Source organism: Streptopelia decaocto, assembly GCF_964273445.1.
Source record: "Streptopelia decaocto genome assembly, chromosome: 6".
Lineage (NCBI taxonomy): Eukaryota > Metazoa > Chordata > Aves > Columbiformes > Columbidae > Streptopelia > Streptopelia decaocto.
This window is the reverse complement of record NC_138660.1, coordinates 1,674,494-1,692,742: the sequence shown is the minus strand read 5'-3', so window position 1 is coordinate 1,692,742 and position 18,249 is coordinate 1,674,494. Positions and strand designations below refer to the sequence as shown.

The window sequence follows — 18,249 nt, the reverse complement described above, 5'->3', positions numbered from 1 at the left end:
CTCGTCATAACTTTTTCTTACTACTTTTGTATCATGGAAGGAAGGATCTGGTAGCCGCGTCATTCGGGAATGAGCACAACAGCAAGAAACCTTTCAAAGTGCGGCCTTAGGGCATCAGTAGAGGATGAGAAAATGTGAGTAAAGCCGAAGGCTGTGCTGCTTTCAGCGGAAATAAGAATTGCTTTAAATGAGACGTTCTCCACGATAACTTGTTCAGAGGCTTCAACAGGTAGTGAAGAATCATTCTTGTCATGAATGGTTACATATCCAGCGAAGAACGATTCATCATTGTCTGCTTCAGCTCATTTTTCTGTGCACAGCTTGGTCCCGGTGTCTTGGCTCTCTGCTCCTCTGCATTGTGTTTTTAGTGGATTTTGGATAAACTCGCAAACACGAGAGAAGAAAGCCAGTGCCATCAATTCTGCCTCGTACGAACCTCCCGTTAGCATCATTTAAGTCGGTTATTTGGATATCTAAATGTATCTTAAAACTGAACGTGTCCCTCTGGGCCAGCCAGTGTTATGCATGGTGTACTGATTGATTTTGATGTGGAAATATCTCAAAACCAACCCTTCCTTCAGCCTCCCAGCGCACACGCGTGTCCGAGTGCCCATGTCCCCATGGGAGAGCTCGGAGCAGCAGATCCTCGCGTGGGGGGCTTGTTATCACGACAGCCCTTTACTAATCTAATGCTTGGGTTTCAGTCTCTGTTTGTATGAGATGATGATGTTTTTGTTCTTTTCCTATTAGCAGCTAAAGCTATGTGGTTCAAAATATGGAAGAATTCCCAACTGGTAGTTACTTTTGGAGTTTTGGTTCATGAGAAGCGTGGAAAGTTTTTAGTTTAGTATAGTGTCTTTATTTACAGAACAACTTTACAAAAATAATTTCAATAAAATTATTACAAAGTCAATTTACAATATAATACAGCTGCGTTTTCTCCACATCTAACATCAGATTATGGTGGGGAATATTACTTCTATATGTTAGGTCAATCTGTGGCATAAATAATGCTTTAAACAAGGAGCTAGTTTTGTTATAGTCTACAAATTACTAACGATTAATAAACAACACATTTCTTGGCTTATGTGGTTCCTCTGTACAATTCACATTAGCGCTATAAAAGCCACCGGCTGGAGGAGCCGGCAGATGCGCAGCCCTCCCGTCTGTGCTGCGGGGATGCCGGGAGCACCGCGCGGCTGCGAAATGTCCACGGTGGCACTTTATACATCAGAAAACAGTCACCTGGCCTCAGGAACAGCTTTTCCGATGCCACCGTGTGGGTTGTTTTGTATTTTTTTACAGTGTTTTGCCAAAGCAGCAGGCAGAGATCAAATCCCGTCTCCACAGCACCTCGTTCTGTAAACTCGCACCGCCGACCTTGCTTGGGAACATGAGAGGGATGGGCTTGTGCGGCTCTGTTCGCTCGTACGTATTGGCATCCAGCTCTTCATCAAACACATTCTCTGCGTCAGAAACTGCCTTGCCAGAGTTTAGGAAATGTACTGAGCTCCTCCATACGGCAAAACTTCCGTGACTCCCCACCCCACCACGTTGCCCCTGATGCCGCACGCGTCTTCTCCGCCCTGCGCCGCTATCTCTGTGCCGCTCAGCACTCTGTCCCATATGTTAAAGCCAGTTAATTTCCCAGAGAAGGCTAAAGCTTCGTCAAACCCACCTCCCACGCAGCAGCCGTTCTTTTCTTGACCGATCTGCAAAATCCCTCCGTCCGGAACGACGTGAGCGTTGGCAATGCCCGAGGTGGCGCCCACCAGCTCGCCCTTCGCCCACAGGGACGCGGATCCGTTCTGCGAGCTCCAGGCGCCGCAGAGATGGAGCCACTTCCCAGGGACAACGACGTTCTTGACAACTAACCTGTGCTGGTCGCCACCAACGACAAGCACTGCGGAGTCCCGGCTGAGGTAAAGCTGGATTTCGTATGGATTGAACTTGGTCCCGTAGGAGAAGACAATAGTTTTGTCCAAAGCCTCGGTCGCTTTGATCCAGATACACGCAGTGAAGGAGCGAAGGGTCATTCCAGCAGTCGGGTGAACGCTCCCAAATATCTTTTTCGAACGCATGGGGAACAGAATTGCTGTTTCACACCCTGGAAAAAGTTGGAAAGATGGTTAGGTGAATAAAAATGAGTGTATTTGTACATGCACAGTTAAGAACCTTGACACATGGTCACTTCTGGGCTTCTCAAAGGGAGCTGGGAGCTCGGCTTAGCAGTGGGATGTAGGAACCCACCTACGGAACGCTAGGAAGGGGCTCTCAGATCTGATGGATGGGTTTGCTAATGCTATGGCAATGGGTCTAGGGATTATTGAGGCTGCAGGAACACATGTGAGCTCTTCCCTCGCTGCAAAAGTGGCGTGTTGTACAGTCCTGAGCCACGAAAAGTAGCGTTTGGGTTTCATCCTGCCTGCCCCGGCGCTTGCCCGGGGGCCTGTGCTGCCCAGGAGAGCTGCTCTGCTGGGACACCTAGAGAAATTAGCGCTTTGCATCAGGTAATTATGTCTGGTAGTTCTTGCTTTGCTTCATTTAAGGCTTGGTCTAGCCTCAGTGTGCTTTTTTTGAGGCTGGCGCGATGAGAAGAGCAGCGTTATGGTGAAGGGCACACGGCAGGTTTGGATGCTGGTCCTGAGCTGCTTGTGTCCTGCACCCGTCCCGGGGATAAATGGGCAAAAAAGCAGGTGCAGCGTGGGCAGAAATGTGCTGAGATGTCTTTATTTATTATAACATTTCCCTTTTCTGACCCTGCCGTTAGGGCTGTTGGTCGGGAACTTCCATGCACACTGGTTAAGCCTGGGAAATGTGTAGGACAACTGATATTTTTTAAAACAGTTCATCTCTCATCTCTAGTTAATCAATATGTTAATAATAGATAAGTTACAAGCAGCGACAGAAATTGAAGAAGCTCAGAAAGTAACTGATGATCACTAAACCCAAGCTATTTTTGGTATTCTACATACTGCTCCTCAGTCATATGTAACTTAATATTCTAAGCAACATAGGGGGAAAAGCAGCCCCCTTCTCCATTTGAGTGGGTTCATTTCCTATTTAAACAAGCTAGAGGATCTAAAACGTCTTAAATGTGTGTGGAAATTTCAGGTTGGGGGAATGAAGGGCTCTTTGTGCCCTCCGGGCCCGCGCTGTGTGTTATTTCACAGTCTGCCTCCTCCCAGCACACTTTACATTGCTCCATTGGCCCTTTTGAGGAGCGGCCGGAGCAGCAACTGCTGGGGAAACTCCTCAAAATGCTACTTAGGAACGCTATTGTGAAAAAGCTTTTAATTAGCAAGCTTTCAGGCTCTATTATCAAGGCCTAGACAAAATTAAAACCAGCCTCACTGAAGAACAAAAAGTGTGATTAGAAAACCCCTCAAGAGTACGGCTGGCAGCGGTTCAAGACGCGAGAAATTAAAGTCAGTTGCTAAAAATTCCCTTGGAAAAAAGTTTCCGGAGGGAGACTCTGGAAGTACTTAAAATGTGTCTTTTAAATTTAAAAAATAAGAACGTTTTCTAGAAAACTACATAGGAACCAGCAGAAACTATCTGGATTTCCACTAATGCGAGTGAGATCCTTGATGCTGCTGAGGTTTTTGACTCTCACCTAGTGCAGAAAGGATGAGATCATGCTTTTGGAAGGCAAGATTCATGTGTTTGGGGGCAAAAAAGGAATCTGCTGTGAGATGTGCTCCCAGTACACAAAGATTACCAAAGCATTGTGATAAATCAAGGAGTAAAAGCGATTTACTTATAAAGCTGAACCCGCGTCTTCCCTGAGAGGACAGATTCGTGTTGGATTGTAAACCGCTTTGATGTAAATATTGTTATATTGTGTTTGTATCGTTGTTGCCTTTGCTTTAGCAGCTATAAGCAGCTCTCCTGGCGGTGCTGCTCAGGTCAATACGGTCATTAAAGACATGTCAGCGTTAAAGACATGTCAGCATTAAAACATGTCAGCATTTAAAGCTGCGGTGATAACAATCTGGCAGGCAGGGTTACACTCAGGGTAGTTACATTGTGCATGGAGCAATTTTGCAGCCACGTTTTGAATAGCTGGGGGTCTGCTCTGCCATACCCGAGTTGCTGTCGCTGTTTTTTGGGGTGTCCTGTTACAACGTACAGGAAAACTGACGTGAAATTTGAGATGCGAGCTCATCTTTCTGCAGCTACCGCGCTTGCTGCTCCGCGCAAGTATTTTGGAATGGGGGAAAAAGAAAAAGAGCCAAAACCGCAACAATAGCAGAGTGTTAGTGATTTTTCCATGCCTCTCGGGCAGCTGGGGTTGGTGAGGAGGAGACAGCGTTGATTGCGGGGAGAGGAGGGAGCGGGTACATGCGGGAGGAGAACAGGAGAGCTCAGCGGCTCGTGCGGGTGGGTGGGAGGTAGGTGAGACAGCACCATTTGTGTGGTTTAAGTCTTGTTGCTGCTCCCTGACGTGGGTTTGGGTCTGGGCGAGCCTGCGGGAGCGGGATCCGCGCTGGGTGGCTGTGGAAGGACTCGGATTAAACGCTTCTCTGCTCCCACGTTTGAGAAGCTCAGTGCCTCTCCTTTGAGAGCAGTTAGTGGGTTTCCTCCCTGGGTGTACAGGCTGCTGTGATGTTCCTAAGGCTGATTTGGAGTCATACGTGGAGAAAGACGCTCAAGAGGAGCGTTTGCAGGACTTGTATTTGGACAGGCCCACCACAGAGGTGAAGCACAGCGCGCCTGGACTGAGAATCATCGAATCATTTTGGTTGGAAGAGATCCTTGAGATCATAGAGTCCAACCATAACCGAACCCTGACGCTAACCCGCATCCCTGAGAACCTCATCTTGCATCTTTCAAACCCCTCCGGGATGGCGACTTACCTGCCGGCAGTAAGCGCTGAGCTGCCCATTTCTGCGACGCCTTCAGTTCGGCTCTGGTTTGCTGTAGCTCCTTCCACAGGGCGTTGAGGACGAGCTGGTCTCCTGTGGGACCGCGTTTCTCCTGCTGTGGAGCCGTGTCCTGAGCCGCGGAGCCGCGCGGCCACGCGCTCTCCAGCCGCCCCAGCCTGCTGGACACGTTGTGGCTCAGCAGCAGAACGTGCTCGAGAACCTTCCCTTGCTCGGACTCACGGAGCCTCTTGGCTTCTTCAGCTTGGTCACCGTCCTTTGCAAGCACCTGCTCTACCTGGGACGCGATTCGGGAGGCGACTTTCTCGAAGGTGGCGGTGAGCTGGCTCAGCTCCGCTCTCAGGCTCTGCACGTCCACCTTCAGCAGCTCGTCCACCGCCTGCAGCATCATGTTCTCTTTCATCTGCGAGTTCTCCAGCATGATGAAGAGCTTGTCCCACTCCGTGTGCTCTCGCTGGCAGTCGCACGAAGCAGCTGGAATGGAAGAGACAGATGTTGCTATTCCCTTGGACTTACATATATAAACAGGAGGAGTATTTGACAAAGTCTGGCTCTCCAAGGCTTACACGCTCCAGACTGTCAGCGCACCTCCCTCTGTATCAAAAAGCGTGTGTTACAGAAATTCTAAAACTGGCATGCAATTCTTTTGCAAGAAAACTGAAAAATAAAGGGTGTAAAGCAAATTCCAAGGTGCGCCAAGTGTTTGAGGATTTGCTGTCTGCAATAATCTAGTGGTACAAGCATATGCTTCTTCCTCTGGAAAAAAAAGTGGTTTGTTATAATAACTGTTACAAAAGTTAGGCAGCAAAGAATGCAAGTCTGCACTTAGCACGAATTTGGTTTAAATCTGCTTACCTTCCTCGGTACCAAGAACCGGCCCTTCGATTTCGTTATCCAGGTTCACATACATGAGGTCGTAGTCATCGTCTTCATCCAGAACGGAGACAGAAGCCCTGAAAACACAGCAGAGCGTCAGCAGACGCAGGATTTCTCGGGGCAGCATCCTCCGGGCAGGCTGAGCTCCAGCCCCAGGCTTGAGCGGAGATGAGACCGTGTGGGATCCGCAGCCAAGCCCTGACGAGCACCGGGATCCACAGCCAGCCCCTAATGAACGCTGGGATCCACGGCCAAGCCCTGATGAACACGGGGATCCACAGCCAAGCCCTGACGAGCGCTGCGAGCGCTGGGCTGGGATGAATGAGGGAGGCTGGAGCCAGCGCCGCAATAAGAGGGGGTTTGGCCGGGGGGCGTGCAGCTCGCTCAGTCCCAGCCCTCCCGGAGGGGCAGCAATGGGGAAAAGCTGCTCTTCCTCCTGCTCTTGGCAGCTTTGCCGCGGCACCGGGGGGTTTGCCGCCCCCGTTACGGGATTTTTGTGTTCTTTGTGGGCAGGAAAGTGTTCTCCGCAAACTCGTTTTGCTCTGGAGGGGATTGGTAGAAAAACAAACATACCTGGAGCCGGTTTGGATGCATGTCTGTGGTTTAACCTAAAAAACGTCGCTTTTTGGATAGTTACGTATAAAACTTGTATTACCTACGAGCAGTTTCCTGCTTTCAGCAATGAAGGAGAACATAAAGACAGCTTGTTAGAGTTTTGCTTTTCTAGCCCTAATTACTGACAGCATCATAACCCTGTGGATAATATTAAGACATTAATTCTAGTGTCTTGTTTTGGGAGCGTGTAGATGAGCAGCTGCATGATTAGAGTTGTTTCTGTTAACAAAATAAGGCACTTTTGGATTAGATGCGAATCTAGTGCTAAGTATGGTTGTTGGTGGTGTTAATCTGTTTCAAATTCTGTAAAGTTTATCAGCTTAATGGGCCATTAATTGTTTGAGAGACCCATTGCTTAGGTGAGATTACATTATAATGCTATGAATTATATATTGGCTGCGAAGTATTCAGAGAACAGCAGAACTCCCCAAATAATTGAATCTAATTTGCAATCTGTGTTTTCTTTGCATGGAGTTCCTGCCACGGTGGGGCCTCCGGCTGCTCTCCTGCAAACACTAATAAGAAATAGGAATGTCGAAGCAATATATTAGAAAGCTGGAAAGTGGTATCACCTCTGAGGATCCAAAGGTAGCGATTTGCAGGTGCCCACATCCCTTAAAAACTGACAAGGTGTGAGAAACGAATGGCAAGAGGCACTCGGAGCTGACTTGAAACGTGAAAATACAAGAAAAATGAGGAACTGGGTTGTTTTTCGTGACCTTTCTGAAGTTATGTGAAGAAGAGACACAAACTGTGGTGGCTGCTCAGATGGTTTACAAGTTTGTGTATAAACAGGTTATTGAATTAAAAGCAACTCCATGTCTGTGGTCGCTTAAATATCACTCTAAAGCGATGGCGCTGCTTCTAAATTGCCTTTGCTTTTCATTTATCTTGGTTAGAGAATATAAACCTGGAGGAAACGGCCCAAATTTGCAATTGTATTTTTGTTTGGGGAGGTTGTGCGGCTGCAAATTGCGTCACTGCTCTAATTCAGCTGCTGCTTCAAACGCTTGTTTCCTCAGAGTGAATCATTAGCGTGATTTTCCCTCCTGTCTGTGACAGAAAACTTCCAGTGGGAACTAAACACGTGCGAGTGCGAAGGATTTATTCCTGTAAGCACCAAGGTATCCAGAGAATAAAGTAATTTTTAGTGTATTCGATTACAAAATTGTTCAATTGCAAACTCAGCTGTGAATCTAGAAGAATCCAAGTCAATATGTTCTCTCTCCATTGCAGTTCTAACTTTGGGTGGATTGGTGCTTTGCGTGAATCCCACGGCACGTTAGTGGAACTCGTAATAAAACCTGACACGTTTTGACAGGCTCGCTTGTAACATCAGGAAGAAATTTGCACAAAGAATGTGGCTAAAAAGCGGCCAGGACTGCCGGGCTTGCTGAGCTGCTTGGGGTAACCCAGCAGCAAATATCTTGCCTTTGCAACTGGCCTTTGCGCTTTATATAGAGAATAAAACAAGACAGAAATCTGCGTGTCTGTGGGGCTGGAGGTGCCGTGAATTATTAATGTATGGGTTTTTTTGGCTCAGAGTGATGCTGCAAGTCCCAACAGTATCTTGGGTGTGTTTCGTGTGTCTGGGGGAGCACGAGGTGCTCCGGTCTGGCCCATAATAGGCTTTTCTTGCCATCCCTGAAGCGACCTGTTCATCTTCCAAAATGAAAAGGCTCAGCTGTAAAATGGGAGAAGCGGCAGCAGGCCCGAGAGCTCGTTCCTCTTGGAAACCAAACCCAAAGAGACCGCGAGCGCTTTGAGGGGTTCAGGAAAGCAGCCGTGCCGCACGGCCATCGCCAGATGTTTCCCATATGTTGTTCGAGGGGAAACTTCAGGCAGTCATGTACGGCGATGTGAAGTTATATATTTTGGTATGAGCCTGGGCTTCAAACTGAATTATGCGCAGACATCTTAAGAAAATGTGTGAGCGGGTTTTGTGTATCTTTGTCTGCAGTTGCTTCTCTCTGGCTCCTTGCTATTCCTGGAAATGGCATCCTTAACTAGTTATCTTCAAATTCACTGCTGTGCCTATTTAGTTCTCTTAATAACCAGCTATTCTTTCCATATGCCACTTATTTAATTTGAAAGCCTGAATCTCAACAAAGGAGAGATACAGTTTTTACGTGCTTTCTAGCTGCCTTTTCTTTTGTGTGTGGTTAATTTAAGTCACGTTTAGTTTGGTCAGGGACTCAGAGTATCATCCAAATCTGAATGCTCATTAAGCCGCCTTCTCATGGTGGTGTACTTGAGAATGAAAATGATATTTTATGTGCCAGGGGAGGTTTAGATTGGATATTAGGAACAATTTCTTCCCCCAAGGGCTCTTGGGCATTGGAACAGGCTGCCCAGGGCAGTGCTGGGGTCACCGTCCCTGGAGGGGTTTAAAAGGCATTTAGACGAGGTTCTTAGGGACGTGGTTTAGTGCTAGAGTTAGGTTAAGGCTGGACTCGATGATCCTGAGGGACTCTTCCAATTGAAATGATTCTATGATAATCCTCTTAAGGTGTTGTGTTTTGTTTCGTTTTTTTACAGCTATGTTGTTACACCCACAATGATTTGTTCTATTTGGCTTATTTATTGCCTTTCTTGGCCCAGTATGTGTTTTTCTACAGCGCGTTTTCTGCCTCCCTGGTTTTGCACCGACGATTCTCAGTTGATCCCATTGCAGTGCTGGTGTCCCCGGGCCGGCGCTGATGTCCCCGTGTCTCCTTTGCTGCGTTGCAGGGAACCGGCTGCTGCTGCGGGTCCTGCCCGCGCTGTACGAGCGGCGCCCGCAGCCCATCGACCTGCGCCTGCCCGACCTGCTGGCCCTGCTGGCCCAACCGGACCCGGCCGAGCGGCACCACCTCCTGCGGCTGCTCCTCATGGTGGCCAGGACAAAACAGCCCGGGGTAAAACACCTTCTGTGACGCAAAACGCGCTTGGGGAGATCTCACTGTGAGCTGGTCCCGTAACACGTGCGACAGGGCTTTCCTGCCTTAATTCCCCGCAAATTCCTTCATTCCATTCCAAATCCTCCATCTGATCATAAAGAGAACATAATGACTCTGGCGGGCCAAAAAATTTGTGTCGCACCAGAACAGTTTTCAACTCTTTCGGCTCTTTCTCTGCCATCTGGGTACAAATTCCCATGACTGTGCTTCCATTGCAATATATGAACTTTATTAAATTTCATATCAAGGAAAGTGAAAATGAACTAGAAATTGATTAGAAGTGAGCTGCAGTTTAATTACTTAGGGCAAAATATAACGTGCTTTGAAAGTTGCATGTCATTGACAGCACCCAGTGCATTAGAAGGCACAAAACTACCTGCTTTGTGAGTTGATGAAATTCATAAAATCTTTGGAAAAGAAGAATTGACAGTAATTAGTATCTTCCCCCAAGCCAAGGGAATTTAGCGCAGCACAGCTGCCTGTTGTGGGCCCCACGCTGGAGCCGACACGGCTGAAGTTGCTTTGTATTATCATTATTGCTATTATTGTCATTTTTTACTACTAACCGTTTATTTGGCCACCCACCTGCAGTATTTTGCCGGAGCGGTAGCTATTGGTGTGCGGAGGCTCAAATCCTAAAAACAAAACCAAACCAAACAAAACCACAAAAAACCCACCAAAACCAACCAAACCGAGCCCAGAAGGGGTCACTTGATGCCCCGTTTCTGTGTTGAAATGCCTTAGTTTCAGTGAATCAGAGGTGTACTGGTGTACACGTGTGTTTATATGAAAAACAGTCTGTCGGTAGGTATTCCCTGCATCCCGTTTGTGAGGTGATTTGAGGGACTTACACCCTCAGCCTCTTGCAAATTGTGTTGTTACAAGAACTGACAACTTGCCTACAGCATTTTTTGTGCAGTGGGGATCTCACCTCTTATATTTCCCCCCCGTTCCACCCATTAACCTTGTCACGTTATTTAGTTGCCCGTGGAAACCAAACATTTGCACTGGTGCTTAAATTTACCGTATCATTGGGGATGGTTAAATCTTATGTTGTTTTAATCAATGCAGCACGAGACTGGCCCAGAGCAAGAGAAATATTTGGCAAGGGGTTTTTTTTTGGTCTTTTTTTAACAATTGGGCATTTCCTTAGTTCTATATGCATAACTGCAATATTTCAAGGCTACAGCTTACCCTTATTCCATATGTTGAGCTGAACTTCCATTGACCTCAGCAACAGCTCCGTGCAAAGATCAGCAAGGGTGGAAAACTTGCACTAAATCAAAGTCTAGTGTTTTATTTTTATCAATGCACAGAACCTCTTTCGGCTTAGATGTGTTCACAATTGAGAAACATGTTCACAATTTGCTTCTGTCTGATTTTTTAATAGGTGCTGAAAGAGTGTGTTCCGTTTTTATTTGGACTCTTGAGAGACCCGAACCACAGCGACATTATTCTCAACATACTCACAGAAATATCCAGCTCCGAACCAGCAGCCTTAGCAACGTTCCTTCCCATGCTGAAGGAAATTGGTGAGAGCTTCCCGAGTTTGATTGGGCAAACAGCAAAGATCTTTGGAGCTGTCGGGCACATCGATGAGGTAAGTTTGAGAACGTAAGTTGGTTGGTTGGTTGGTTTGAGGTTGGTGGGGTTGCGTGTTGGTTGGCTGGTTGGTTGGTTGGAGGCTGGTGTGGCTGCGTGTTGGTTGGTTGGTTTGAGGCTGGTGTGGTTGCATGTTGGTTGGTTGGTTGGTTTGAGGCTGCTGTGGTTGCGTATTGGTTGGTTGGTTGGTTTGAGGCTGGTGTGGTTGCGTATTGGTTGGTTGGTTGGTTTGAGGCTGGTGTGGTTGCGTGTTAGTTGGTTGGTTGGTTTGAGGTTGGTGTGGTTGCGTGTTGGTTGGTTGGTTGGTTTGAGGCTGGTGTGTGGTTGCGTGTTGGTTGGTTGGTTGGTTTGAGGTTGGTGTGGTTGCGTGTTGGTTGGTTGGTTTGAGGTTGGTGTGGTTGCGTGTTGGTTGGTTTGAGGCTGGTGTGTGGTTGCGTGTTGGTTGGTTGGTTTGAGGTTGGTGTGGTTGTGTGTTGGTTCGTTGGTTTGTGATGTTTCGATTTTATTTTTTATTTTTATTTCCAAATCTTGTATGAAGTTAATACATCAAAGTCTTCCTTTGTTTCCCAAATGCCCACACTGCCCTATCAGAACATATTCTTGGTTGTAAGACTAGACAGACTGTAATACCAGCAAAGAAATGGGGTTTGGGTGAATGAGAAAGAAAGACATCTCCTAAAAGAGATTAATAAGTATGAAAAATATAAATAAATTCTCGTAACTGTAAAGATAAATATAGAAATTAACAAGCATGAAAAATATAATTCAATTTTCATAAGTGTAAATGTAAATACATAAATTATTATTATTTACTGTGTGTCTGGGCTGTGCACGTATACTTTGTTTACATGAGTTACCTTTTTATGGCATGGCTAAAACTCTCATTGTATAAAAGCACATAATTGTCATTATTCCGGGGGCTTAGCCAAGTTAGGGTGCAGCGTGCATCAGTGTGAAAGGGAAGGTGGAGAAAAGGAAGAAGTATTTTGCACACCCATTGTATGATGCCCCATTTGTATGATGCCCTATTTGTATGACGCCCCATTTTAGATGCGTGTAGCCCTCAGGGATGTTGTGATCATGCAGTGAAATATGAACTTCCTCGTATAGCGTAATCCAGAAATTTTGGCTTTGTAGCCAAGTTAACTTGGATACTCCTGACAAATGTCTTTATAATGAAAATTCTCAGTGGTGACACTGGGCTCAAACCTCATCACAGGAACATCTTCCCAGTTAACGTGGGATGTGACCCAGCGGGAACATGATGCCTAAAATGGATTTACACTCACAAACTCCTGAAAATGTTGGGAGTTTTGTGGCAGCATAATGAAGTTTTTGCTTTAGTCGTCAATGTCCAGTCTGGACGCGGGAGCGATGGTCATGTAATCCCAGCACCATGAACAGACTCAAATATAGTTTGGGAGACCATTGGGCACCTTGTACATCCCAGAGTCCCCTTCCCCCCCCAAAACACCAGCTCAAACGTGAGCCCCGTCCCCCTAGCACTGGGAAATGCCTTAAAACCCCGATGAGACCCATTTTACCCCACTGCCATCCCACCTCCCAAAAACACAGCCCGGAGGAAATTACCACCATGAGCTTCTAAACTGCCCCATTGCTCAAGACCATGAGTGTCCTGAGGACACCAAACTGCTTTGACTTACGACGTGTCACAGTTTTTAATGAGATATTATCTTTGTTCTCAAATATGAGCTTATGTGTCTTTCACCACTGCTAATAGACATTTTCCTCCCACCTGAAATGGTGGTTCTGAAAAGGCAAAACCAACGTTCTGCTGAACTCAGAAGAGTTCCTGGTAAATAATTCAGATTTTTGTGGCTGTGACAAAACTCCGTTAAGTGGCAGAAAATGAATGGTATGTAATAAATCTAACCGTTTGCTGAAGTGTGGCGCTGGTGCTGGCCATAGAGCAACCTGGGTAATTTATTTCAGCAAAGAGCTGGATCCCACGGTTTCCTTGTCCTTTCCGTGATCCTTGAGGCAAAACTTGCACCGAGTCAATGGGCGTTTGCCTGCACAAAGGGCAGGATTTGCCTTTCCAAATGAGATCCTTTTGTGTATTGGCTGGCGACGGGTGTTTGGTCATTGTGGAAGATGCTACGCTTGCTGTTTCTGCTGATCTTGAGCTTTATATTCACTTAAAATGCAATTTATCTTGGAAGAATCAAAACCAGATTTGGTTTGGCTTCGTAAATCTTATTTCTGGGGGAGTGGAGAAGCCAAAATCACATTGAAGACTGTGAGCCAAATGAAGTTGGTTGTTCTCTCCTTATTTATCGACATCACCCCAGCAAAATTTACCTTTATAAGAGCCTCTATAAGCTTCTAAGGAGCTAATCCTGCAGTGAGCACAGCTGGAGTCAGAACTTAAGGATTTCTTTGGGATTCTGTACTTGAGGGTGTTGAACCAGCTCTTCCATGTGAGTGTCTCTGAGGCCCCTTTTCTGCTGGGTTCTGCACTCAAAAGGGGTTGAATTTATTTTGCCTTTTGTTGCTATTGTTTTACACCAATACCAAGAATAAGTGAAGAACCAACCGGATGTGTTGTATTTCATATGTTGTCAGAAATCAAAGGCTACAGGGAAGTTTACAAAAAAGTGATTTGCAGAACGCTTTCTCTTTACATTTTTTCATCTCTTGGTTTGTGTGGATACACGTAGCTACCGAGTATTACACAAAAGCCAGCAGTGGATGATTAATCTCCAGTCTGTTGGGTAGGTGGCATTACGCCCCGTGTTGTACGTTTGGTTTTTGCACAGAGCCGCAGATCCATCCCTTGCGCTCGAGGTGGCACAATCTTCATTTATTTGTCGCGGGCTCTGGTTTAGTGCCATCCAGGAGACCTTTCACTAGATTATTATTATTACTATTATTTAATTTCAGAGACCTTGAGTGCTTCGTGGCCCAGCGTTTTGTGAGGGAATGAGGAGCCGCTTCAGCAGCACGTTCATTGGGCCACATTCACCTGGGCTTGCAGCACGGTGACCCAAGGGTCCTTTTGTGTTCTGTGACACAGTGAAGCTCTCACAACCCTCTTTTCCCCTTGTAAAGCTTCTGTTTACTTTAATGCAGCAGTTCCTTGCGCAGATTTTTGCCCCACTTTATTGTGAGCCAAGAGTTGGTGTCTCTGGATGCTCCTGTGCAGATGGGGCTTCTCGAAATCCCCATGGGTCTCACTGGTGTTCGGGGCATCACCCGCTGCAAGGCCTGCGGTAAGATATGGAGAAATGCAACTGGCATCGTAAAAGCTGGACAAATCTTCGAGGATCAGTATATAATAATGAGCGCACCCACAAGAAAGAATTAATATAACGTTAATACTCTGATGTAAGCGTAACTGTTAAGTTCCAAGCATTACTGCAGCAGTTAATTTGTTTAGATCAGGTCTAAGAAACATGCAAGCAGCAAACGGTCCCTGCAGAGACGTGCAGTGCTGGTGCTTGCATCTCGCAGCCCCTGTGGTCATGACTCTGGGTTTAGATTGGATATTAGGGATAAAACCTTAATGGAAAGGGCTGTGGGGCATTGGAACAGGCTGCCCGGGGCAGTGCTGGAGTCACCTTCCCTGGAGGGGTTAAAAGGCGTTTAGATGAGGCTCTCAGGGACGTGGGTTGGTGCTAAGAGTTAGATTATGGTTGGACTTGCTGAGTCTGAGGGTCTCTTCCAACCTAAATGATGCTATGATTCCATGAATGCCGTCCCTACTTCTCCCCCTTTTCCTTTTCCTGTGGCAGATCCGCGTTACAGATTCACAGTTACAAACACGCTGCGGGTCCTCCCTTAGACACATGAATCGTCACCAACACCCCCTTCCAAGTGGGAAATTAAACTATAATGGTAGCACTGGGATTTTATTTATTGGTATTTACTTTCACTCGAGGATTGCTTGGGGAAAAGAGACGGCAAGAAGGGAGGCTTGGCCCTTCATGGTGTGCATTGCAGATACAAGCAGAAAATTCTTTCTCCTGGCTCCTAGAAGTGACGGTTTGTGCTTCCCCAAGCTGCTCCCTGCACCCGGCGGCTCAGACAGACCCTGCAGAGCTGGGGGCTTGGCCAGAAAGAAACCCCTTCATTTTAAAGCTTGTCCCCATCTTTATCGGCGCCGCCGCTGTTATCTCAGCAACGGCCTCATGGGTGAACTTGAAATCAGAGCTTGTCCCTCAACCATAAATTTGTGCAAAGCAAAACACCATCTTGGCGCATAGGTCAGTTGGCCATTTTAATTGCGTTTTTTTCTCCAATAACTGTGTGTTTTGAACCACCTGGAAATGGGAATTACTTCTGAAAGCCTTGTGATCTCGTTTGGTCGTCTCCCGAGCCTGATTTTCAGATAAACAAAATACTTTGCCCCACCTCATTGCTGGTGTTTTAGATCTTCACCTACTGGCAGATGGAATACCAGAAAATGCAAGGAATGCTGATGAAAAAGCGCACGAGTACATCAAACAAGCATTGTTAAAATAACAGTGGGTAATGTATATCCACGTATTTTTTTTGCGAAAAATCATGGCAGGGATAACGGCCGCTTTCATGTTGAGCTATTTTGCCGTAATTTTGTTTTGTATAACAGTTACATATTATGTTACTGGTGGAGTTTATTGTTCTTTCAGCTCACTCCAGGCGAGTAGCCGCGATTCAGCGCCGCTGGAGCCGCTCCAGCTGCATCAAAGTGACATGAAAATGCTCAAAACTTCCCTTCCAGTTACGTCTGCCCCACAGTTTGTTTAGGAAACAAAAATGTGTTTTAAATGTTAATCGAGCCTGTGTTTATCTCTTGGAGGGAGGAGATTGTCTTTCAAATAAACTAGTGAATATGGACCAAAAAGTCAACTTCTTTTAAGCCATTGAGGGGGAAAAAAAGCTCCCTTGGTCCCAGCAGCCCAGCCCGGGACAAGCTGGAGTTTGTCCCCATATGGCTGACAGGGAAGCAATTTGTCTGATACGCTTTTCTCATTTATCTCTGTCACGGCCCGGCACAGCGGATCCTCTTTTGCCTAAAATAAGTTGACTTTTTCTTGTTTGTGATGCTGGGGTTGTGTTCTGCCCAAGTCCCCCGTGTATTTTTATGGCCCCGCTGTACTTGGAATCCAACTTTCAGCAATTGTTTCTCTCCTGTTACGCGGTCCCAGAAGAGCAGAGATAATGACGGTCTCGCCCCGCGGCGCTGGGAGGATGATACGGCACACGACCGCCCCTCCTTTGCTGCTGACCCTTGGGAAGACGAGAATGTCTTATTTTCCTTAAGTCACTTTGCTTGTATTTCAGCACAGGGTCTAAAAGCAAAATATGTCCCTATTTCTGTAACAATCTGCTGAGTATTGAGGGGGTTTCGCTCCGTGGAGCCGTTCCCAGTTACCCCAGTGCAGGAACCGAGATGAGCTCCGGAGTTAATTCCTTCTTTCTCTGCTGCTTTTCCCACTTAGAAATCTTTAGGACTGTGAAACCTAATACACCTTAGGACAATTATAACAAAGCAGGAGAACCTTAATGCGTTTCTTCACCTTCGGGTTTGTATGTGAATTCCTCCACGTACGTGCAGAAAGAGCTGGAGTTGGAGCTGTGTGCCCTTGCCAAGCAGAGATGATAGAGTATCTTTACTAGAAAATATTTGCATGTTTAATATTATGATCCGAAGCAGCGTCTTTAATCCTCGTTTGTGGGGGAAGCGATCTCGCTGATAAACTGGCAAGATCGCATCCTCCTGATAAATGGGCTCACAAAACATTGGCTGCTTCTCAGGCTTCAGCGGGCTGGCAGTGACTGATAGCGCTGCCAGACAGCGCCGCGTCGCCTGCCGGCGGATCTTAAAGCCAGAGCTTGTTTGAAACTTCTCTTTGTTGGGGCGTTAGTCACGGCTCTAATCTGGAGTGTTGCTCCTAAGTGAATTGCTATGGAAGGAGGGCGCCCCGGTGAGTTACGAGGTACTTTAACCTGCAGGAGAGATGCTGATAGTCCCGCCGCACCTCGCTGCTCTGCGGACGCGGGGTGACGACAGGCTCTTGTTAAATACAGCAGATCTGCAACACCCGCCAGGCCCAGAAAGGAAGGCAGGTTTGGGAAACGTTTTATGGACTGAAAAATGGATCTTTGGCAAAGTTTTGGTAGCGGCTCATGGCATGTGCAGAATTCACTGCAGTTGCCCGGTGATCCTGGGTTATTTGCAGAGTGACGTGGACAAAGCAAAAATCTGGATATTAGCCCATTAATACGAGGCTGTAATGAAGACACAAACCTGGCGTGTCCTGTGGTGCCACAAACCAGCACAGACCTGAGTCGTGGGGTGTGTTGAGCTGAGGTCTGATGGTGGTTATAATGTGTTTGTGTCTGTGCTAATCACAGAATAGTTTGGGCTGGAAGGGATCGTCAAACCTCATCTAGTCCAACATGAGCAGGGGCATCTTCAACCAGGTCAAGTTCCTCAGAGCCCCCACCAGCTCAATGTGCAGCAGACTGGGTATCAACAAGAGATAAAAGACCCTGATGGAGAAGACCCTGTGGACTGGAAGAGTGTATGTGAGCACTTGGCCCCTTACAAGAGAGTTTGCCTGCCACAGACAGCACAGGATACAGCAAAAAATGGGCATGGAAACCGGGCATAGGGATGTGAAGTAGTTTGGCCAAGGCTCATTGAAGATGCGAGGGGAGCTGGGTTGCTGTGGGTGAATTGATTAATCCGTTTAAAATTGTCCTTATCTCCTCGTATTGTCCAGGAGCGAGCCAGGACGTGCCTGCTGTATTTGGTGAACCAGCTGGCCAACATGGAGCACTCGTTTCACCATATTCTTCTGCTGGAAATCAAGAGTCTCACCGACACCTTCTCGAGCATCTTGGGCGCCCAGAGCAGAGACATTTACCGCATGAGCAACAGTTTCACTGCCATAGCCAAGCTCCTCGTCCGACAGCTGGAGAGCGACAGCACCTCGGGAGCCAGGTAAAGCTCATTTTTCTATGATAAAGTCATGGTCGTGGCTGTGCGGGGCAGCATCCATTTATATGAAATATATTCAAAGTTGTGATGGGTGAACAATCAGCTGAAAGCAAGACGTACCTCAGTTCTTGTAAGTGGCTACGTTGCCATTTTCATATTGATCTTGACATTCCTCTTGTATCATTCCAGTCTATACTCACTCAGCCATTGGATTGTGTTATTTATAGGCACACAAAATAGTTTAGAGATGTCTGGTGGGCAATATCCCTACTTGTAGAGGTAACTTGAGGTCTGTATTTCAAACGCAAGCGTAAGGACGATTGACACTAGCGCAGAAATCTGGGCTTAAATCGGGGCAGTAAGGGCTCTGGGAACCAGCTGC

General features: G+C 46.8%; 2 protein-coding genes across 2 annotated transcripts in view; one reads left to right on the top strand and one right to left on the bottom strand.

Moving 5' to 3' along the window:
- VEPH1 (ventricular zone expressed PH domain containing 1) overlaps nucleotides 1-18,249 on the top strand; it is a gene marked incomplete at its 5' end in the record, with an annotated part of 68,380 nt that overhangs the window by 9,381 nt on the left and 40,750 nt on the right. Inside the window, 3 exons of the mRNA XM_082056094.1 lie at nucleotides 9,108-9,274; nucleotides 10,707-10,916; nucleotides 17,650-17,870. Coding sequence (XP_081912220.1) covers nucleotides 9,108-9,274; nucleotides 10,707-10,916; nucleotides 17,650-17,870 — 598 coding nt within the window. The remainder of the gene's footprint in view (nucleotides 1-9,107; nucleotides 9,275-10,706; nucleotides 10,917-17,649; nucleotides 17,871-18,249) is intronic.
- On the bottom strand, nucleotides 844-6,068 carry PTX3 (pentraxin 3). The gene is made up of 3 exons (XM_082056095.1): nucleotides 5,742-6,068; nucleotides 4,860-5,360; nucleotides 844-2,107 (listed from the first exon to the last, which is right to left on the bottom strand). Exons 1-3 carry the CDS (start codon nucleotides 5,887-5,889, stop codon nucleotides 1,494-1,496), a joined length of 1,263 nt encoding a protein of 420 aa, XP_081912221.1. The 5' UTR covers nucleotides 5,890-6,068; the 3' UTR covers nucleotides 844-1,493.